The sequence below is a fragment of the Hypanus sabinus genome, chromosome 5 (genome assembly GCF_030144855.1).
Source record: "Hypanus sabinus isolate sHypSab1 chromosome 5, sHypSab1.hap1, whole genome shotgun sequence".
Taxonomy (NCBI): domain Eukaryota; kingdom Metazoa; phylum Chordata; class Chondrichthyes; order Myliobatiformes; family Dasyatidae; genus Hypanus; species Hypanus sabinus.
The window spans coordinates 90536840-90560939 of NC_082710.1; the positions used below are offsets into that span (position 1 = coordinate 90536840).

The following is a 24100-nucleotide window of genomic DNA, read 5'->3' on the forward strand; positions in this document are numbered from 1 at the left end:
CACCATGCTCATCACTGGCAAGGAAGAAGTCTTAATGAATATTAGTGAACCATTGCACCTCATGGCTCTGTAATCTTGAAGACTGTCTACAAGCTGCATGTAGTATGGTGCCCTGTAGTTGCCAAATCAACATCCTTGAATGCCTTCTATGCAATTTTCTCCAGTCCCACTAGAAGTTCTTTGATGACCTGTTTGATTCATAAACCAACGAAAATGCCCTCCTTAACCTTGGCATCAGTTATTCTGGAAAACATACGTCTCAAATATCGAAATCCTTTGCAGAACTTTTTGAAACTGGTGACAGCAGATTCCATCCTAGCAGTCTTGAGCCCAGTAATTCTGCTTTTGTCTTTGACAAACCCAAGTCTCTGAATAGGTCATTTAACTCAGATTGACTTATCAGATGACCCTCAAAGGGTTCAAAATCTGTATCAGTATCATTTTCCATTCCTGGCTCATGCATCATGGCATCTTCTTCTGCCTCCTCTAGACTCCATGTCTCTGGTGGCTTTGGTACTGGAAGATTATCATCATGTGGCACAGGTCTCATGGCCAGAGGCAGGTTGGGGTATTAATTGGATTTCTTGGATTTAGCAGAGAAACCAGACACGCTGGTCAGACAGAAGTAGCAGTCTGTCACGTGATCCTTCTGCTCTCACCATATCATTGGAACAGCGAATGGCATTGACTTCAGAGTACCTCTGAGCCAAGCTCCAAATCGACAGCCCATGTTACACAACAAATAGGAGCAGCCCAGGCTTTGTCTTGGTCATCAATTTTACAGCCAAAGTAGAGCTATTAGGCTTTCTTAATAAAAATCATGCTCTTGTCTTTGAGATTTAAGTGTATAATTGCCATAAGTATATCAGATAGTATCATGGCTGTTGCAAAATTAGCAAGACATTTTGCTATCACAAAGGTGACTACTTTATTATAATGAGTACACAATGTTATGCACATAGAGCATGTGCATTGTGATCTCAAACCACTAACATGTAAGTAGTGCATAGAATGGTGTGTGATGCTTTTATAGTCTTTCTAAAATCTGTCCTGCCATGCAGCATCTGCCCTGCCCAAGCAGACCCAGCTTATATTGTGGGCAACATAAGTGGCTTAAATTAGCAATTGAAATAACACATAGGCAATTTCAAAAAGTGGTGCAGGATAGGGAAATTTCATGGGATTTTCAACAACAGCAGCCTAAACTTCTTAAGCTTCAACTCCTAAACCAAAAGTATTTAAGCACAATCTTTGTCGTCACAGGCTGAGACTATCACACCATGAAACCACCTCAAAGAAAGCCAAAGGGCTTCATTGGCAGTCCAACTTCTGCTCCTTCCTGTTCACAACTACACTGGCTGTTTGATCATGAGAACTACATTTACTACACACCACAGGTACCATAGCAACTTGCACCCCTCATAATCAAATTAGGCAACGTACCAGAAGAAAAAAAATTAAGACTCATGAAAGATTCTGGAACAAGTGGCCAAGTTTATTGTCATTGGTTTATTGATCAAAGCAGTTCATTAAGCAATGTAAATACTAACAGAACAGGAGAGTTACAGGTTAAAGCACTCCTGTAAGCATAAGGACTAAACAGAATCCAGTACTGGATGATAATTTGAATCAAGGCATACAAGGCCATGAACCAAGAGGTGGCAACAGAATCCGTAGCGATACTTGTTTAGCACGACAAGATGGTGTAAAAGTCTATTTCTGTATTTTGACCATGACAAAGCCACAGTGAGAAGCACAAAACCCTAAAGGCTATAAACTGTCCGTGGCTGGTAAAGCCAGTGGGTTTAAGTGGTTAAGCACAGTTGAAAATGGCAATTGTCCTCTATATAAAAAAGCTCATGCTAAATTCTCAATTTTAACAAGTTTAACAAAGGATGCTCCTGAAATTACATATCCGATAAACTTCTGATTAGTTCTCAATCCCTCTCCAACAGCTGCAGCACCACACTTCCCACTCAAAGAAGTATTCTAGAAATATTAATTAGAAGTTTGATAGCAATGTTTTGTAAATTAATCCTTCAAAGATCTGTCCTGGGGTAGAGATCGGTCTCTACAAGATCAGTCAGACCATTTAATTAATAACTCTACAGATCGCCTCCACACACAGATGGAAACACTTGGCACAAAGTGTTTTATAATGAGTGGTTTCTGAAGCAATTGTACTGTAATGTTAAAAACCTGACGGTCAACTTACACATTGCACATTTCTACAATAAATTGATACTAATGAGGTAAACTTCAGGGAAGAACTCCGGTATTGTTTTATAGAACAAAAGCAAACACTCTGATTTCAGATGCAGAACAGACTGTTCAAATGTTGATTTGTGAACTGGCACTCATGACTAAATTAAACTCAAATTTTACTGGCTCACATTCATGGTACAACCTCTGAAATGGATTAACTTCAAGCAATGGCAACTTTAACAAAGGCAAAATGCTAACGTGTTCGTGCACAATGTAACAGCCATCATTAATGCTCAATGCCCAATTTAATCCACAGCAGTAAACATTGGGAAAACTGACTAAAACAGGCATGGGCAAACTACGGCCCGCGGGCCATATGCGGCCCGTTAAGCTTTTTAATCCGGCCCGCAGAACTTGATGAAATTATATTAATAAACCTTGTTAACGTTTTTTCCCCGCTATTCTGGCGTTTTCCCAATAGATGACGCACTCTATATACATTTGTGGTGACCCATTTCCTGGCACATCCGAACCAGCTCACAATTAGCCAGCATTCCGGCTAAGGGAGATAGCCTGCGGGGATTTGCGAGCACAGAGCTTTGGAGCCTCTGCGCCACGGGGGGCAGGTTGAGGGAGGCTTAAAAGTGAGGCTGGGGATTTCGAATAAAGTTTTTTTCTTCGACTGCAGTTACCGACTCTGTGTCATAATTTTAGCGCTGCATGTAGCACACCGCTACACATTGACCTTTGTTGAGGTGCAGCGTATTATTCCACATTTGCGCTTTACTCTTTGTTCGGCTCGACCTATTTGTGTGAACAGGCGTTCAGCGTCATGAACATCAACAAAGCCAGCCACAGATCCAAGTTAACTGACCAACACCTCAGATCCATCCTGAGAATCGCCACATCAAAACTAAACCCAGACTTTGATGCGCTGGCTAAAAAGGGAGACCAACAACACTGTTCCCACTGAAATTAAAAATAAGTTTCTTCGTTGTGTTATGTAAAAAATGCATTTGAAAATATTTTTTTCAATAAGCCTTACATGTTACATGTCATTTCTGTTAAGTGATGGACATGAGTAGTGCGCAGGTGCACGTACGTTCTCAAAATAAAAAATGTGCTCCAGATCAAATAACGCGCTCCACATACTGGTGTGCTGTCACTGTTCTGTCCTTGTGCTGGTCGTTGTTGAGTTTTGGCACAGGGGACAATTGAATAAGAAGGAGCAGGACAAGTAGACCTGCATCTCCTACCGTTTTTGAAATAAAGACAGGCAGGAGGAGAGTGATGATGATAATATCTTGAAGGATAACAGAATTTTCAGTGCTTTAAAATAATAACTGTTACTATTAAAAAAAGTTGTATTTTTTTCATTTAATTTTCAGTGTTTTAAAAGTCATTTCAATAAATAGCTAAATACTATGGGACTTCAAAGACAGATATTTTGTTGTAATGCATTTGTTCATTTTCAATTGAAATTAAAGCACATGTCTTCTACATATCCCATGATATTTTATTTTCTCTTATGAGGTGTATTACCAAAACACTCCGTCCATCTGCTCTTGGTCCGGTCCCCCCTGTCAAATTTTAGAACCCTTTGTGGCCCACAAGTCAAAAAGTTTGCCCACCCCTGGACTAAACTGTCCCCTAGTATTCTCTCCTTCCTCTCTCCATAGTTCAATAATCAAAACCAGGTTTACTGTCATTGACATGTTTGAAATTTGTTGATCTTTGGCAGCAGCCACTTCTGCATATCAGTATAAATTACAACAAATAGAAATGGTGCAAAAGAGTTCTCTTCCCATACATTCAACATATTATGTTTACCTCTGCTTGATGTTTCAGTCTATAACCATCCCAACCCACACTGTACATTTACCCAAACCAATGGATTATTTGGATAATAATCTTATTATTTATCATATGTAATGAAAGTTCAACTCCCTGAACACAGTTAAACTTACACTGTTCAACACATCAAGTAGTTTCCCAGCATCATTTTCAATTTTTGGTACTTTCCCTGGCTATGCATTTCTTCTTTAGAAGAATCAAGGCATCCCATCGCACTACAAAGCTGATAAATACAAGTGGCCCTGTCAGCAAAATCCCTATTCATGTCAGTGGCGACCCACTTCCTAGCGCACTCGAACCGGCTCGCAAATAGCCAGCGCACCGGCACAAAGGCCAGTCCCAAAAGGGCGCCAGGTCTGCTTCACCAACAAAGGGAAAAGCCTGCGGGGGTTTGTGAGTACGTGCCCCTACAGCATCTGCGCCCAGGGAAGGTGAAGTTCGAATAAAATCTTTCTTCAACTGCAGTTTACCGACTCCGTGTCGTTATTTTAGCGCTGCGTGTAGCACACCGCTACATCTCCACATTTAAAAAAGCTAAAGCTTGCAGTACATCGAGTGGGCAGAACAATGTCCAGCAGAATATTTAGGCTGCAGGTCCCAGAGGATATCTGTACCAAACAGTTTGGAAAATATTAAGTACATTCAGCATTTACACAAGGTGATGGCTATATCCAGCTCTCATGTTTAAGGTAGGGAAAAAAACAGACAACCCTTAGTGCAACAAAGACTTGGGCTCCAAGGGCTTTCATAGAATCGGTAAAGACAATGAAAGGGAAGCCACAGTAGCACATTTAATTTCTTTGAATGTCAAGGAGGTTCAGCATATCAGAAGATACATGAAGATATCTGGTTACATCGTGATCATGTACTACAATTCAAATGCATAGAAACAGAAGTTGCAGAATGGTGAACTTGGCCCATCCCTCCCCACCATCAGCATCATTGACACAGGGCAACATTTATCAAAGATCCCAACAATCTGCAATCAGGCAGGAGGGCACGCCCTGTCCACATCACCAGGCTCAAGGACAGTTACTTCCCTTCAGGTATCTGGTTCTTGAAGAACCTTAATCACAACCTCAGTATAACAAACCTTTAAACACCAATGGGGTACTGCTCCAACAATTTTCTTGTATATTTACCGTATGCTCATGAACTTGTGTCTGTGATGTTGCCACTGCTATTAGTTTTGTATTGCAGCTCTCCATATGATAAAACTTTACAAAAGCCTATTTGGTTCATGGAACAACAATTTTATCAACCTTACCCTGACATTTTCTCACAGGTCAGTAAACAGCAGCTGCTTACCCAAGATCCCAGGTTCAAGACTCCCCAGCTGAACAGCCAAGCATCCACTCCTAAACTGTATCTCCCTCCACAGATGCTAACTGACTGCCAAGTTCCTCCAGCACTGGGTGTTACTTTGTAATATTGTATTTCAGAGAAACCTCAATGAGGATTAGACTTTGATTCTTAATTTGAAGCAGGCTTTTGTTGGACACTACTAGAGTTCAGGAATTAGCCCAGTGTTCCTTCACTGCACTTCACACTTGATCTTTTGAATACATGACCAAATACAAAGTGGCTTAAATTCTTAAGACCAACATTACTCTGCTTTTCCATTTTCCTAGCAAAAAGGGATAAACTGACTTTTCTTCCATGTTCTTGCCTGCTCAAACCCATTCATACTTACAACTCACTTTCCTTTCTCAGCAACAATCAAACTATTCTATATTAGTCAAGAATTAGACAAGGAGTCAGCACAAATCCATTAGTTCAAAGCCTCAATCTAAAAACTGGTCCGGTACATTTTCCATCGTTTCATGCTAATCCAAAGAATATTCTTGGGTAATAAGCTCAAAATATTTGAGTAAACTGGTTATAAACACAAGAAAAAAGTCTCTGCAGGTACTGGAAATCCAGAGAGAGCAGCACAATGCTGGAGGAACTGAGCAGGTCATGTAAGGATAAGAAGTCAATGTTGAGTTGAGACCCTTCATCAGAACTGGAAATGATGAGAGCAGAAGCCAAAATAAAGTGGCAAATAAACTGGTTTCCCATTTCTACTTTACCAGATACTTCTCCATTAAGCTCAAAATGCACCTAATGATTTTCAGTGTGTCCTTGCTACCACATCCTTCTTTCAGTTGTTAAAAAACTTTCACTCCACCATTATCACCCACCAATCCTGTCATACGGTTGTGCACCAGACTTCCTACTAGAATTAAATTTGCTGAAGTTCTGTTCCAGTAAACCTCCAAACAGGATTAATGGGATCACTCAACCTACCTCACTGTAACCCTTGTATTTCAGACTACCTGCACTCTTAAATCTGGTATTTTTTTTACTACCTTTATGCAATTACACTCAGTGACCACATTATTAGATACCTCCTGTACCTAATAAAGTGGCCACTGAGTATGCTCGTAGTCTTCCATTGCTGAAGCATATCCACTTCAATGTTCAACTTGCGATGCCTTCTGCACACCACTGTTGTAACACATCGAGATCCTGATAGAGGTGTACAAGATGAGGAGCACTGATCGTGTAGATAGCCAGAGGCTTCTTCCCAGGGATGGAATGGCCAACATAAGAGGACTTAGTGTTAGGTGCTTGAAAATAGGTACCAAGGGGATATCAGGGGCAAGATTTTCCCCCACACAGAGTGGTGGGTGTGAGGAATGCACTGCCAGTGGCTGTAGAAGCACATTAAATAGGGTCTTTCAAGAGCCACTTATAAACAGGTACATGCTTAGTAAAATAGAGGGCTATGTGCTAGGGAAATTCTAGGCAGTTTCTAGAGTAGGTTACATGGTCGAAAAGCAGAACATTGTGGGCTGAAGGGCCTGTTCCTGTCAGCTTGAAACAGATTAGCCATTTTCCTCTGGCCTTTCTTATCAAGAAGGCATTTTCACCCCATGAACTGCCACAAACTGGATTATTTTTTGTTTTTAAATTACAGGTGCCCCCCCCCCCCTTTACAAAGGTAGAGCATTCTTATGAAACCTTTCTTAAGTCAAAATGGCGTGAAACAAAGAACCATTAATTTATATGGGAAAAATGTTTGTAAAAACGAAAGCAACACACACAAAATGCTGGTGGAATGCAGCAGGCCAGGCAGCATCTATAGGGATAAGCGCTGTCGATGTTTCGGGCCGAGACCTCTTGTCAGGACTAACTGAAAGGAAAGATACTAAGAGACTTGGAGTAGGAGGGGGAGGGAAAAATGCGAAATGATAGAAGACCAGGGGGGTAAGCTGAGAGCCGGAAAAGTGATTGGAAAAACAGATACAGAGCTAGAGAAGGGAAAGGATCATGGGACAGGAGGCCTAGGGCTCCCCTCCCCTTTCTTTGTCCCTAGGCCTCCTGTCCCATGATCCTTTCCCTTCGCTAGCTGTATTCTTTTTGCCAATCACCTTTCTGGCTCTCAGCTTCACCCCATCCCCTCCGGTCTTCTCCTATCATTCTGCATTTTCCCCTCCCCCTCCTACTTACAAATCTCAGACATCTTATTGATTCCGAGGGAAATTGGGTTTCGTTACAGTCGCACCAACCAAGAATAAAGTAGAAATACAGCAAAATAAAACCATAAATAATAATAAGTAAATTATTCCAAGTGGAAATAAGTCCAGGACCAGCCTATTGGCTCAGGGTGTCTGACATTCCGAGGGAGGAGTTGTAAAGTTTCTCTTACTATCTCTTACTCTTACTATCCTTTCAGTTAGTCCTGACGAAGGGTCTTGGCCTGAAAATTCAATAGCGCTTATCCCTATAGATGCTGCCTGACCCGCAGCGTTCCACCAGCATTTTGTGCATGTTGCTTGAATTTCCAGCATCTGCAGATTTTCTCGTGTTTGCCTTGTAAAAGCGAAAATCCTCTTTGTAATGCGAAAACAGGTTACTAATGTAGGTCTTTTGTAAAAGCAAAGTGTAAAGTGAACATTCGTGAAGTGGGGGACATCTGTATTGGATCCCCATATCCAACATGCCAAGGTATAATAATAGCTGACAAAGTTGGTACCTTACTTTAAGAAAGCAAGACACCATTTTCCCTAAATAGAACAGGGAAACCTATGGACAAGTATATTGACTTGAACCCATGCTGAGTAGGAACCAATTTAGGATTGCCTCTTTTAGACAATGACCAAGAAACAACCATAGCATGCTTGGTCAAAATAGCACTCACTACAAGCATCACTGAAAATGACAACATGATCTCAGAGGATTATGGGCACAGCCCAACAACAGATGCAGTGTAGGACAGCTGCATACAACCTCAAATCTTATCTCAATTTAGAACTGCTCTTCAAAAACCAAACGAGGCATTCTAAATAAAGTAGAATAAAAGATTAAAATCAGACTTATTTCTTGTGATGTTTATCCTATATTCCCACTAGAATTTTGAGCATCCACCTTATCCCTCAAATAGATGTCAAATATAGAAAGCGCACCCACCATTTGCTCATGTCAATCTGGAATTTCAAATTCCATAGAGCCGCAAGCTGTCCTGTTCCTGACATTCATTCAATTCCTTTCCTCAGTCGCGATAGCCATTGTGGATTAAATTACATGCCATGAGACAAGACACTTGTTCAATGGCTGTGATGCAGCTTCAATACAAGAAGATTGGAATGCCTCAGAACAAATAATCCTCAAAAAGCAATAACCATCAACATCTCCAATTTTTGTGTGACTACAGACTAATTTTATAGTATAAGCAGCTGAGAAATCCTTGAAGTAAACCAGATAGATGATAGATAAATTGAGGCATCTCATGCTCCCAGTGGAAAAAAAATACTCCTTTAAAGATGAAGCATGATTAACATTTAGTATCTTATCACAGATGAACTAATCTGGAAAAGGGTCCACAAGCACATGGAACAGATTACAATTCTATTTAGAATTTTCAATGAGTAGTTGGAACTAAGACATCAGATCATTATCTGCACCACTAACTCTATTTGGTCTAAATAATCCATTGTCTATAGCTAAAGTGTGGTGAATCTGTGGAATTCATTACCACACATCTGAGACCAAGACATTGGGTATATTTAAAGTGGAGGTTGACAAGTTTGATTATTCAAGACATCACAGGTTTGTGGACAGTGGAACTGAAAGGTATAACAAAGTAGCCATGACAGAAGGGTGTAGCACTTGATAGGCCTAATGGCGGTCCACATGTCTTATGATCTAAATCAATTTGTCTTGGGCTGAACACATAGGACCTGTAATAAAGATCTACCAGTGATAGGACCTTTAAGACATACAAGTGCTGGCGAAGCACCTCTTTGAATTTACAAGTCTTAAATAAAAACATGATGAAGGCTTATGGACCTGAAATATCAAGCTTCTCTTCCCACACATCTTGCCTGACCTGGTGAGTTGCCAGCAATACTCATGTTTGATTTTCAATACCTGCAATTTTTATTTTTAATTCTTGAAGGTATGAGACTTTGAAAAAAGAACCAGGATACTTTCATCTACTTACTACTGTTTTCCCGGATGGCAGATTTGATGTGACCTGGCAAATAATTAGAATATTTTACAAAAGAACACAGCACTATTGAGGAAATTAACACACAGAACAACATGTCATAGACTGGGTAATGTCCAATTTAATGGGCGAAATTGAAAACACAGGCAATAAGAAAGCATTCCATTGTCTTGTAGGTGTAAAAAAGACTGCAACTCAAGGTTAAGAATATCTAGCCTACAAATTGCTCTTCTAGCAAGCCTAGTATCAACACCTCTATTTTGAGACTGAAGAGAGCTTGACTATGCACATCAATACTCATGTCATTCTGCAGAAGCACAGAAGAAAGTATCCCAATGTGCTGCTTCACTGTGCCACCAGGACCACCAGACTCAAACAGCAAGGCTATACACGACCACCAACTAAACCACATCTCCACACACTCAACCACCACTATATCATTTCCGTAAGTACATCTGTAGTCAGGTTCACTCCCCGCATCTGATTACGAATGAGGAATTTGAGAGCTCATAAGCTTGTACCACTCAGATTCATTTTATCAATCACGAGTTGAAAGCATACAGCGAAATGCATCATTTGCATTCAGATCCAACACAACTCAAGGATGTGCTGGGACAGCCTACAGGTGTCACCACACATTCTGGTGCCAATATAGCATGTCTGCAGTGGCCTAAGACAGGATGTTAATTGGCATATCAAGCTATGTATCATATCTTTAGCCAAGTTATTTTACACTATTGTAACTTATCAAGTTCCAAAGCAATTACTTCATATTAAAACACATGGTGAAACATATGTGTTGAAACAATAATTTTTGTGGACAAAGTCAGCCCTCAATACTAATTCTGAATAACTGAGATTCTTCCTTGCCCAAAGGTCCTTGAATAGTCAGCATTCAAATGATCCTGCTGTGATCACGAGTGATCCAACTGAGATGTGCTCCCACTGAAAGTCACTGACAGAACTAATATCTACTCAAAATATTGAAACAATCCATCTTTTTGTATTCAACAGCGAATTCATTTTTATCTTATTAAAACTCCAGTGGCCAATTTATTATGATGTACAGTATCTAATAAAGTAGCCACTGTATGTTTTTGGTGTTCTGATGCTGTGGACCATCCAAGGTTCGATACATTGTAAGTTCAGAGATACACTTCTTGCATATCACTGTCATTATTTGAGGTTCTCCAAAATACTGTCACTTTCTTGTCAGCTTGAAATAGTCTGACCAATCTCTTCTGACCTCTTAACAAGGCATTTTCACTCAGAACTGCCACTCAGGATGCATTTTATATATCGCACCATTCACTGAAATCTCTAGACCAGGGGTGTCAAACTCATTTTAGGCCACGGGTCGGATTGAGAAAAATGCGACTTCATGTGGGCCGGATCAGTTGTGCACGCGTGTGTGCTCCCACAGCTTTCGTTGCCTTCATTTTTTCAACCTGCTCTCATGTGTCTCAGTCTCTGCTATATCTAAAATTGTTTCACTTTACGAATTTTGTTTTTTATGAAGCAGATTGCCTAGCAAGAATTCTTTTTATGATTGGTATTAACTTAGACATGGATTACAAGAAAGTAGGCAACGAGAAAGAAACGATGCTATTTCGGCTAAGATTGTTTTGGGAGCCATACCTTTTCCATTAATAAACTGTTTGAAATCAAGCATTAGCAAACACAAATGTAGACCTAACGCAGGGGTGTCAAACTCAAATACACAGTGGGCCAAAATTTAAAAATCGGTACAAGTCGAGGGCCGACTGGTTCAGCGTTTATTACAAAACTTATTGAAATGAATTTATTACACATATTAACCTGGAACTAACAAAGCTTAGGTTATTGCCTACAAAAACAACATTGAACATTAAATAAATAAAAAATCAGTTGCATTTATTTCTTATGGCTTTATCTGCAGCTTTTCCGGAGTAATTTCTAATGAAAACATTTTTCCACAGGCCAACACTCTGTGATTCACACTAGTCTAAGCCAGATACTTGGCATCTCATCTTGGATGCAAGTTCATCAATGTTTGGAGTCAGGCTCTGAGCTGAGGAAATCCTCAGAATTGAGTGAAGGTGTTCATCAGAAAGACGACTCCTGTGTGATGTTTTGTTTATCTTCATCAAAGAGAACAGTTGTTCACACAGATATGTGCTGCCAAACATAGAAAGCATTTGAGCAGCTTGGGTACGCAGCTGGGGCATTATGTCGGAAATGAAACGTAGAAACTGTGCAGCGCCCACCGAGTCATACTTTGCCTTGAGTGTGTCACTACATTGGAGTTCAATCAGCTCCATTTGTATGTTGGTTGGTGCGCTTTCCACATCAGCTGCAAATGGATTACTGAGCAGTTCAAACCTGCCTTTTTGGGCTTCAAAGTCGGCAGATCGCCGTGTGAAGTCGGCACCAAGTATGCTGAGTTTTTCAGCAAACTTTGCACGTGGGAACACTGCGGTAGAAACCTGCTCTTTCATAGTTTGGCAACACGGAAAATGTTGCATCTGCATCTCCTACAGGCGCAGCTTGGTTTTAAAAGCCCTCACTGCAGCGTACATGTCTGTGATCACACGACCCCGCCCCTGAAGCTGCAGGTTGAGCGCATTGAGATGGCTCGTGATGTCACACAGAAATGCCATTTCACAAAGCAACTTTTTATCCCAGAGCTCTGTTGTGTCTTTCCCTTTGCTTTCCATGAACTGACAGATCTCCTCACGCAACCCGAAACATCTTTTCAGCACTTTTCCTTGGCTTAACCATCGCACCTCTGTGTGATAGGGCAAATCATTATATTCTGAACCCAACTCCTCCAGAAACGACTTGAACTCACGGTGATTTAAACCTTTGGCTCTTATGAAGTTAACTGCTCGTGTTCTGGTGCTCATTATATGTTCCATTTTCAAGGCTTTGCCACACAACGATTCCTGGTGTATGATGCAGTGATAAGCTGTCAGCTCACCTGCGCCGTTTTCCTCCCGCATCTTCTCCCGGATCCTGCCCACCAATCCACTCTTTTGACCGCACATCGCGGGCTTCTGTTTCTTGTCCAGATGCTTGTATTTGTCGTGGTGTTTCGTTTCATAGTGTCGTCTTACGTTATATTCTTTAATTACAGCCACACCGTCTCCGCACACAAGACAAACAGGTTTGCCCTTTATATCTGTGAACAAATACTCTGCCTCCCACCTGCCTTGAAAACCCCGGTTTTCAAAATCCACCTTTCGTTCAGCCATTTTTGGGGTGAGGGATAGCTGAAAGTTGACCACGTGGCTAGCGCCATAAGGATGCTGATGAGAGAGTAAGGCAAGCGCGAGCAATGCACTGGCAGTGCATTGTGGGATTTGTAGTATTAGTGGTGCGTGCAATATACCGGCGGGCCAGCTCTAATAGAAAAAAAATTTCTTCATTAATGATATTCAGGAAATAAACCAGGGAAACCGAATAAACACTAAAAACCCTGAAAACCTGGTACCTGAATAAACTCAGCATTAGCCATATCATACGCCATAGGCGCTTCGATTACTGGGGCCAGTTTAATAGTAATTAAGATATTATCTCGCGGGCCAAAGATAATTCCACCACGGACCGGATTTGGCCCGTGGGCCTTGAGTTTGACATGTATGCTCTAGACTGTTGTGCGTAAAAATCCCAGGAGATCAGTAGCTTGAGATACTCAAAGCACCCCGTCTGGCACCAAATATTCCATGGTGAAAGTCACTTAGACCACACTTCTTCCCAATTCTGATGTTTGGTCTGAACAACTGTACCTCCTGACTATCTCTACAAGCTTTTGTGTATTGAACTGCTTCCATATTATCAGATATTTGTATTAACGAAGTACAGATGTACCACAGTACACCTACAGCTCTGGCTTCTGTTGAGCTCAAAATCATAGCAGACACCAATAATGTAGCTGGCTTTGAGTATTTTTTCCCACAGGTGAAAGTTAAGGCAGTTTATGAAAATATGAGATTACATCACAGAGGTCTTTAGATGTAGCAGAGAAGTTCAAAGCAATGTTTGGAAAAAATCTTCCAAAATGTGGAAATTGAGCATATCATGGGGTGCACAAGTTAGGCCAGCTCAAGTAGATTTTGGAGTTGGGCATTGAGCTAAATAAATTGCATGCAAATTTTAAAGATGCCAATCTTTTTGATCATCAGTCAAGGCAAACCAGAACAGTGAACCTCTGCTACTTCCAAATCAAATAGTTGATGTGCATCCATTAAAACAAACGCCCTTTTAAAATCACAGCTGAGTTTATAATGAGTTAGTGCTCCCTCAGGAATACACAAGCATTACACTGAGCCTCTGAAATGTGTGGAATCTTTTCCTGAGAATTAACAGCTGAAGTTTTTTCATGGCAACAGCAATGATATTTATTTCTGATCAGTATGAAATATGGTAGAGCCCGAGTAAAAGGATGCTCGTGTACAAGTTTAAAGATAGCTGTAAATGGTTGAAAACTACAAATGGGATGTTTGCACCCAATAGGCAGATCATAGAATGAAGGCAGTAAAATTATGGTGCAACTTTATGGTTAGGCCATGCTTCTCAATGCTATTTACCCTAACTAAAATCTGGCTGCTAGATTTCCCTGCATTAAAATGGTTGGTTAGCATCAGTCTGTCTCAAAGACCAAAGGGTGATTATCATCACAAGCCTGGGCAGAAGGTATGGAGATCCTGAGATGCCCAGTTGTCAAGATCCCCCTCTTGGCCTCACCAGTGTAGTCAAAGGAAAGGTTGTAAAGCAAAACATTTGGCACCAGCTTGGCTGAAGGAGCTGCCAGAAGGATGTTCAATGATGTCCAGCCGCCTCAGAGGTTCCACTCCGGATTTGCTGTCCAGGTTTTCTCCCACAGCCTTCATCTCTCACAAGACTGCCCACAAGTCAGTGGGGCTATTTATCCATTAAAATAAGGGCAAGATCTAGTTAATTCTAATTTTACTTCCTGGTACTAGTCAACAGCCCTGTAGATGTTGGTATAAAATTTTCAGTTGCCAAATTTGATAAATGATTTGACCTCTACTCTAACAAGCAGCAAATGCCAGACCCTACTACAATCAACAGAAGGTCATTTCCCCAGCTCACTTTTAATGTATTACATCTACAGTGTCTTAGTTCATGACCCTCTGGTAAGATACAACTAGCAAAACATTTTATATCTGCTAAACACCTGAACAAAAGTCAGAAACGACACCGCCCCACCACCAAAGATCAGATTCAATTGAAAGTTCCCTCAAATACATTTCCTCTGGAGTTCTTGTGTTACCACAATCAACAGTAGGATTGTTAAAAAGCATCTTGACAGCAGTGATCATATTTCATTTGCTGCGTAGTACATTTAAGATGCCTCAATGCACAGTGAAGTGTATCCAACTGGTACAGAAGCATCAATGCCCTTGAACAGAAAATCCTCCAAAAACCTAGTGGATACAGCCCAGTCCATCCATGAGTAAAGCCCTCCCCACCACTGCGCACATCTATAAGGAGCACTCCCACAAGAAAGAAACTTGCATCCTCAAAGACCTCCCGCTATCCATTCAGGCCATGTTTTCTTTTCACTGCTACCATCAGGCAAGAGGCACAGGACCCTCAGGACTCAAACCACCAGATTCAGGTACAGTCATAACTCTGCAACCAGACATCTGAACCAGCATGGATGATATCACTCACTTTCAAAGACTCTACAACAGGCATGGGCAAACTACGGCCATATGCGGCCCGTTAAGCTTTTTAATCTGGCCCGCAGAACTTGATGAAATTATATTAATAAACCTTGTTAACGTTTTTTCCCCGCAATTCTGGCGTTTTCCCAACAGATGACGCACTCTATATACATTTGCGGCGACCCATTTCCTGGCACATCCGAACCGGCTCACAATTAGCCAGCGTTCCGGCTAAAGGAGGTAGCCTGCTGGGATTTGCGAGCACAGAGCTTTGGAGCCTCTGCGCAGGGGGGCAGGTTGAGGGAGGCTTAAAGTGAGGCTGGGGATTTCGAATAAAGTTTTTTTCTTCGACTGCAGTTACCGACTCCGTGTCGTAATTTTAGCGCTGCATGTAGCACACCGCTACACATTGACCTTTGTTGAGGTGCAGCGTATTACTCCACATTTGCGCTTTACTCTTTGTTCGGCTCGACCTATTTGTGTGAACAGGCGTTCAGCGTCATGAACATCAACAAAGCCAGCCACAGATCCAAGTTAACTGACCAACACCTCAGATCCATCCTGAGAATCGCCACAACAGAACTAAATCCAGACTTTAATGCGCTGGCTAAAAAGGGAGACCAACAACACTGTTCCCACTGAAATTAAATATAAGTTTCTTCGTTGTGTTATGTAAAAAATGCATTTTAAAATATTTTTTTCAATAAGCCTTGCATGTTACATGCCATTTCTGTTAAGTGATGGACATGAGTAGTGCGCAGGTGCACGTACGTTCTCAAAATAAAAAATGCGCTCCAGATCAAATAACGCGCTCCGCATACTGTTCTGTCATTGTGCGGGTCGTTGTTGAGTTTTGGCACAGGGGACAATTGAATAAGAAGGAGCAGGACAAGTAGACCTGCATCTCCTACCGTTTTTGAAATAAAGACAGTCAGGAGGAGAGTGATGATGATAATATCTTGAAGGATAACAGAATTTTCAGTGCTTTAAAATAATAACTGTTACTATTTAAAAAAGCTGTATTTTATTCATTTAATTTTCAGTGTTTTAAAAGTCATTTCAATAAATAGCTAAATACCATGGGACTTCAAAGACAGATATTTTGTTGTAATGCATGTGTTCATTTTCAATTGAAATTAAAGCACATGTTTTCTACATATCCCATGATATTTTATTTTCTCTTATGAGGTGTATTACTAAAACACTCCGTCCATCTGCTCCTGGTCCGGCCCCCCTGTCAAATCTTAGAACCCTTTGTGGCCCTCAAGTCAAAAAGTTTGCCCACCCCTGCTCTACAACTTATACTCTCGGTATTATTTATTGTTTATTTGCACAATTTGCCCTCTCCTGCACATTGGTTTGTCTGTCAGTCATAATGTACAGTACTATGCAAAAGTCTTAAGCCCTTTGGGTCTTTTACACAAATTTTGTTTGACACGTTTATTTTGTCTTCTGCATTAGTGAGTAAAGAAGAGCAAATACTAGATTTCAAATTCATTTTCCAAAAAATTAATTGTTAGAGAAATGTTATTTCATTAAAGTAACATCACTTTTCAATAAAAACTTGATTACTTTGTAAGTGTATAGTCCAGAGCATGATTAAACAAAATTAACAAACAGGATGCTAATGATCAATGAAATGAATAAACTCAGCTGATTAACTGAAGCAGAAACAGGTTTAGAAGGAATCAAACTGCGCGAAGCACAATCAAACTAAAAGGTGAGGCTGTGACAGTTTAACCTTCATATCAATTACTTACAACATGGCAAAAGTGAGCAAAGCAACAAGAAACAACATGGGCAGCCTGCATCAGCAAGGTCTCTCCCAAGCAGAAGTTTTGCAGCAGACGGAAGTTATAAAATGTGCTGTCCAAACTCTTCTGAAGAAACACAAAGAAATGGACAAGGTCAGGGATCAGAAATGAATGGTCAGTCACAGAGGCTGAGTGCAGCAAACAAGAGGTCATCATTAGTCCAGTGCTGATGTCAGCTCTGAACTCAAATCACTGGAACCCAAGTACAACCCCTTTACAGTCCAGAAGTCTTGACAGAAGCTTACTTCACAGAAGATTTGATACCAAAAAGCTATTCCTCCAAAGTGGGATCAAAGCCAAGATTTTCACCTACATACAAAAACAGAAAGACCAGAGTGTTGAGCAATAGCAGTGACCAACGAGTCAAAATTCACAATTTCTAGCTCCACCATGAAGCAGTTTGTCCACAGAAGAGCCGAACAGTGCTACACTGACAAGTTTTCTGCACATGACATTGAAGCATTCCTTGCAGGTTTGGGACTGCATTTAGCAAATGGAGTTGGTGATCTGGTCAGAATTAATGGAATCCTCAATGCTTAAGAACAAGCAGATTCTCATCCATCACACAATACCATCAGGGAGGGGCTTGATCGATCCCAACTTCATTCTGCAGCACGACAATGATCCCAAACACACAGCAAAGGTCATAAACAACTACCCTCAGCAAAAAGAAGCCGGAATTCTGTAACAGATGGTGTGGCCTCCACAGAGCCCTAATCTCAACATCATCAATGCTGTCTGGGATTACCTGGAGAGACAGAAGCAAGTGAGACAGCCACAGTCTGCAGCAGAACTGTGGCAAGTTCTTCAATATGCTTGGAACAACCTACCAGCAGATTTTCTTATAAAACTGCACGACAGTGTACACAAGAGATTTGATGCACCTTTAAAAGCAAAGGCTGGTAACACCAAATATTGATTTGATTTAGTTCTTTTTAAAAATGTTTACTGCTTTTATAATAATATTTGATTTCAATACTTCATTTCATAATTTTTGAGAGCATCTTCACTTTACAAAATTTTATTGTACTGTAGTTTTCATAATTATTTCTTTTCCTGTAAATGCCTGCAAAAAATCTCAAGGTAGTATATAGTAATATACTTTGCTAATAAATTTACTATGAACAGTTACAATTCGGGACATTTTGGAAAATGCACAGAAGCAGAATACATTCTTTACAAAAACATTACAGGAATCTACTGAAAGTATAACATAACCGGCTTGAAAATGAGATGCTACAAAAGAGACCAGAACTGCAAGGGTAAAAGTAAAATAGCCAAGAGAAAGTTGCTTTTATTTAACAAGAGGAAGATGTTCATGTCCCTCCTCCCAAGGTCAGTAGAACGATTGCTTCTGTTACACGACCTTAGTACAGAAGGTAATTTCAAAACATGCTGATCACCAATTTAGAACTGGCAAACTACAAGCATAGCAGTATACTTCAACACGGCAGAATGAGCAAGTGAGATTTATCCCAAATGTACAAAATGCAGCGATTTGTTAGGGCATAGGCTTGTGAGGAAGGAACATATAAAGAGTGCAAACGAACTATCATAAGTGAACTATCACATTTTACAAAGGCAATGGAGGTGCCACAGAAGGTATGTGAATTGCCATTAGTCAAAATAATCAGAAAATCATTGGTATAAACAGAAGGCGAAACTTCACACTTTTTTGGAGGATGGAAACATTGATTATTGACCAGAAAATCTGCTCACATGTTTTAATTTGAGAGACATCCACAAGGTGGTTGACATCACAAATCAAATACCAAAGTGGAAGCACATTCAACCATAGAGACCAAAGGGAGCTAGATAAATAATCAAGAATTTACAAAGCTCTGGAGAAAGGGTAAGGCAAAATGGCTGTAGGATTTGCATGGTATGTGTCTGATGGGTTGAATTGCTTCCTCCCATGTTATAATTGCAATACTTTGGTCAGACAACTAAGTGTTAATTATATGGAAATGGTTCCTAGGGTGGGGTAGGTTGCGGTTATTTTCCTTGGAAAATGAACTGGAGGAAGATTTAATCTGTGTGTGCAGAAGTGAGGGACTAGGCTAAAAAAATTACTGCAGAGCCATGGAAAGAAAGTAAAAGGATTAGAAGCAACTTGGAGAAATAGACACCCCACAATTCATTGCCTACAAAATTGGTGAAAAAATCTCACTATTACAAAGGGAAGGATTTTTTTCCCATGTTTAGAAGGGCAAAAAGTGAAAGCATGAAGAATTACAATGAAAGCACGACAGGATAGCTGCTGAAGTATTTCTCCCTGGTCTAGGGGATGAGCTCAAGACGAGGAAATTCTTCTTCACCCAAGGACATTCTCAGAACAATCAGGCTGTAGACATGATGTCACTAGGTATACACTCACCGATGTTGAGGAATCAGAAGATGACAGAACTGGGTGCAATCAAATTAGATTACCGAGTAGACTCAAAAATCACAACTTCTCTTTATTTTGTAAGATTCAGAAGGTTAATTAAAATAGACCATCCAACTGCAACACATTGGTCAAATCACTGATCTCACATTGCCCTCCGGTCCCCACCCTGACTGTTTTCCATTTCTCCACAAGTACAACATCAGAAACTATTCATACATAGACTTGCCAGCCTGTACCACCATTCACGGAAGCCACAGGATCACACATCGTCATCTCAATATATTTAGTCTATTAATAGAGGCTTCTTGTACCTCTCTGCAACCAGATCCTCCACCTTTTCGTCAGGAGACCAGTAACAACCCTGACAATCACAGGTGCACCATAGTGAGTGCTTAGGCCACCGCTCTAATCTTTGCACTTATGCCTGTATGCCTATAAGGAGGTGTCAACACTCCCAAGTTTATGAAGACTTGCAACTGATCCAACACTCCAATTCAAATAGAATATCTTCAACAAACAAACCCCCACCACCACCCTAGCTCCCACTAACCAGTATCAAATGGGGACATACCAACTGAAAGATATTACTACTATTCTCTAACACAGAGAAGAACTTCACCCTTCTGATGCTTGCAGACTCCCAAGTCTCATATCCCTCCATGCCTGCAGATTATTCACTCAAACCTTTTGACCTATGCTCTCGATTCTAATGGCAAGGGCGGAGTGCCATGGGAGGGGTGATGGAGAGGTGCTGGGGTGGGTGGAGACACACCCAGCCCTGACACATCAGGCAAGCTCATTTGTTTCCAAACAACCAGTTTATTGATCATCACAGATTGTCTCTCTGGCACTTCCCACTCCTCCCTCCCCCTTTTCCCAGCCATGATTCCCCCTCCCCCTTCCTGCCTTATTCCCACTCTCATTCCACAATACAGACCTAGATCAGAACAAGGTTCATCACTCATGTCACGGAGCGCTTTTTTTCAGCAGTACAGTGCAATACACAATTACTACAGTACTGTGCAGACACCCGAGATATATCTGTCCAAGACTTTTGCACAGTACTGTCCAAACTGACAGAAGGCAAAGGCATCCCTGAATGTGCCAAAGCCAGATTAACAATGACACAACAGCACATGATTCACTTCCACAATCTTAAACCCAAGCCAGTGTACCCAAACAGAATAAAATTTAAAGTAGATTTGGTGTTCTCTGCAGCAGTACTTGTTCAATCTAAATTTAATAGCTGTAATTCAGAGATAAAAAGGCTTTGGATTTGAAATTATCTTAATGATCTAAAATTATCTAAATAAGCAGTTATCTCAGCTCAACCAAGACACTAAAATAAGTATTCAGGCACAAAGTCAACTGCTTACTTCCTTTAGAGAGTAGCAAACTTCCATACTGGAGACATACTGTCACTAAGTTCAGCACCTCAAAAGATCTCAATATTTAGTAAATACAGAATACCACCTATATAATTCTTCAGGAATAAAGAATTCAGAACTTTAATGTTAAGTGAGTTTTAATGGAGACACAGATTGCAAATGTTTAATTGGAACTAATCACACTAATTTTCAATGCAATCTGCAGCAGACAGATATTCCAGCATGACCTTAATCCACTTATGATACATCAATTTATGTTTGGCACACTGCTGTTCTAAAAGACAGTCAACATCTAACAGAAAAAAAACTACACAAGATGAATCAAAACAAAACTAAAAATTTCTCAAAATCAACACAGCACGTGCACAGTTTAAACTGAGGTTCCTCAAACCTCCTTTGTCATTAAGCTGGTTGACACGATAGTGTCGCACTTTGTGCAACGCTATTACAGCTCAGGGCATTCCAGAGTCAATTCTGGCAAGGTCTGCATGTCTTTCCCATAGAGAGTGTGGGTTTTCCCCGGGGGCTTATTTCCTCCCAGTCCAAAAAAGGGCAAGGGCATTGATCGTTACCAATTGTCCTTTGAGCAGGCAAGGGTTAATGAAGGAGTGCTAGGTCTACTCTGTGCTGTACCATCAAGTAAAAATGAAACAATACATCTGACAGGGTGGTGGAACAGAAACCTAAAGAGCACTGCACATTGTTCTGGGACTAGATTTGTCCTCTCTGCCAGATTTCTGAATGGGCCATGAACTGCTGCAACACAATAATTGTGCTTTGTCCTGTCCTACTGCCAGAGGGGAACAGTGGCCTGGGTGCAGTGCATACCAACTGCAATGCATACATTTCATTTTTATTTGATACACAGCATGGTACCAGGCATTCTCGCCCAATAAGGCTACACCACCAATCATACCCATGTAACCAATTCACATACCAACATGTACATCTTTGGAACCTGGAGCATCTGGAGGAAACCCATGCAGTTACAGGCAGAACATACAAATTCCTTACAGACAGAAGTGAAACTGAACCCCAGTCACTGTATTAACATTACACTAACGCTGCACTTTTCAGAAATTTCTCTCCACAAACACAATTTGAAACATTCTCACTGATCATACAGATGCTGCCCAACCTACTGAATGTTTTTGTGCCTTCTCGTCACTGGATTACTCGTGCAGTACACTGCACAGTGAGGATGAACAGAAGTGGGTGAAAGTTTCACACAATGTGCCCGGAGTTACATCACACAGCAAAAGGCCACATAACTGGTTTGTAATCCCGATGAGGGTCATGCTACAGAAGTGCCTGTAGGAAGGGTGTGGTTACAGTGGAGTAGATTCACTGGGATTGGAGTATTACAGTTATAGCAAGAGACTATCTTGCATTAACTGAGTGAAAGAGGCCAGCCAAGGCTGACAAAATTATGAGGGGCGCAGACTGAATTTTTCCTCAGGTGAGCATGCAGAAGAGGTCAGATTTAAGCAAGGGACAGGTATTAAAATAACACTCTGCTCCCCAAGACAGATTTAATTAGAACTCAGAACACTGAGGTGACGGAGACAGCACTGACAAGAGTTAAGAAGCATCTACAGAAGTTCTGGAAACACTAACGCGCAAAAGGCAATGGACTACAGCTGCCCTTTGAATGAGGGATTAATCAGCCATGATCAAATGGCAGAACAGGCCAGGCAGCATCCTGCTGAAGCATCCAAAACGGCAAATGTACTCTTTTCCATAGATGCTGCCTGCTGTTCCTCCAGCATTTTGTGTGTGTGGCCAAATGTTTTGATCCAATGTCTTATGGTCTCTTCGGCAACCTCTCAAGGCCCCACATCCTACCAGTACAAGGACTAGCAAGCATGAGCTTTAGAAGTTAACTTCAATTGTCTCTGCGCACCAGAGGTAGAGAAGTCTTAAAAGAGACTAATAAAATTATGAAAAGTATTGATGCTTTTCTCCCAGGGTAAAACTCTCAAGGACACAAGTTCAAAGCAAGGGCGGGGAGAGAAAAAGTTAAAGGAGACGAGCAAAGTGAATGGTAGGTGACCAGAACACACTTACCAGCAGTGGACATGTACAAAAAGGGAATTCAGACAGACATGAACGCGCCAGGGAATGAAGGGTTACGGATTAAGTGGAGACGGAGAGATCCAGGTCATAGAACTCGCTGCCGTGCTGCACTGGTCTCTGCTCTAACGTAGATTAAATGTGTTGAGATATAATGACCAGCACAGACATTGGTGGGTCGAAGAGTCTCCTAGGGGCTGACCCATTTCCCGATTAGTACACAGCCGGCTACATCTCCCGCTCTGACCATGGCCCTGCGAAAGTCAACGGGAGTCCAGGCTGGAATCGTTCCAAGTGTCAGTCCGGGATCGTCCCGAGCGCCAGATCCGCAGGCTGATAGCTCTGCGACCAGAGCACTCCTCCAGGTCCCCGGCTCGCTGGCTCCTGAACCCATTACACCCGACGGACGAAGCCACTAATTCACAGCTCACCTGGGTCCCCCGGGATGCCCCTCTATGGCGCCTGAAAGCTCTGGACCCTTAAACGCCGGCTCCGGGATAAAGGTTCCGCCCCTCCCCGGCGGACTCCAAGACCTACCCCACCCCCTCACCCCCGGCTCCAAGTCCCCCTCCCCGCCTCACGGAGTCCCGGCTCCCGGAGCATCCCGCCCACCACCCGCTGCCACAAAAGCTCCAAGAGCCGCACCTTCTCCTGCGCCCGGTTGATCTTCTTCTGGACGTTCTTTGCGATGAAGCCGGCGCTCACTCCCTTGGCGGAATCGGCCATGTTGCTGCGGAGCGTTCACCGGGAGGGGGCGGGGGGCGGGGTGCGGGCGCGCGCCTTTACAGCGACTGCGGCGAGGGGGCGGGACTCAATGGGACGTCGGAAGCGGGCGCGCGCGCGTTTACAGCGACTGCGGCGAGGGGGCGGGACTCAATGGGACGTCGGAAGCGGGCGCGCGCGCGTTTACAGCGACTGCGGCGAGGGGGCGGGACTCAATGGGACGTCGGAAGCGTGCGCGCGCGCCTTTACAGCGACTGCGGCGAGGGGGCGGGACAATGGGACGTCGGAAGCGGGCGCGCGCGCGTTTACAGCGACTGCGGCGAGGGGCGGGACTCAATGGGACGTCGGAAGCGGGCGCGCGCGCGTTTACAGCGACTGCGGCGAGGGGGCGGGACTCAATGGGACGTCGGAAGCGGGCGCGCGCGCGTTTACAGCGACTGCGGCGAGGGGGCGGGACTCAATGGGACGTCGGAAGCGGGCGCGCGCCT

General features: G+C 42.2%; 1 protein-coding gene across 10 annotated transcripts in view; it reads right to left on the bottom strand.

The window, feature by feature from the left end:
• Positions 1-23670, bottom strand: part of LOC132394278 (myc box-dependent-interacting protein 1) — a 155140-nt gene extending 131470 nt beyond the window's left edge. For all 10 annotated transcript variants that reach the window (XM_059970203.1, XM_059970212.1, XM_059970208.1 and 7 more), the window contains exon 1: positions 23535-23670. In XM_059970203.1, coding sequence (XP_059826186.1) covers positions 23535-23615 — 81 coding nt within the window. In that variant the 5' untranslated portion in view covers positions 23616-23670. The remainder of the gene's footprint in view (positions 1-23534) is intronic.
• Positions 23671-24100: the final 430 nt, after the last annotated feature.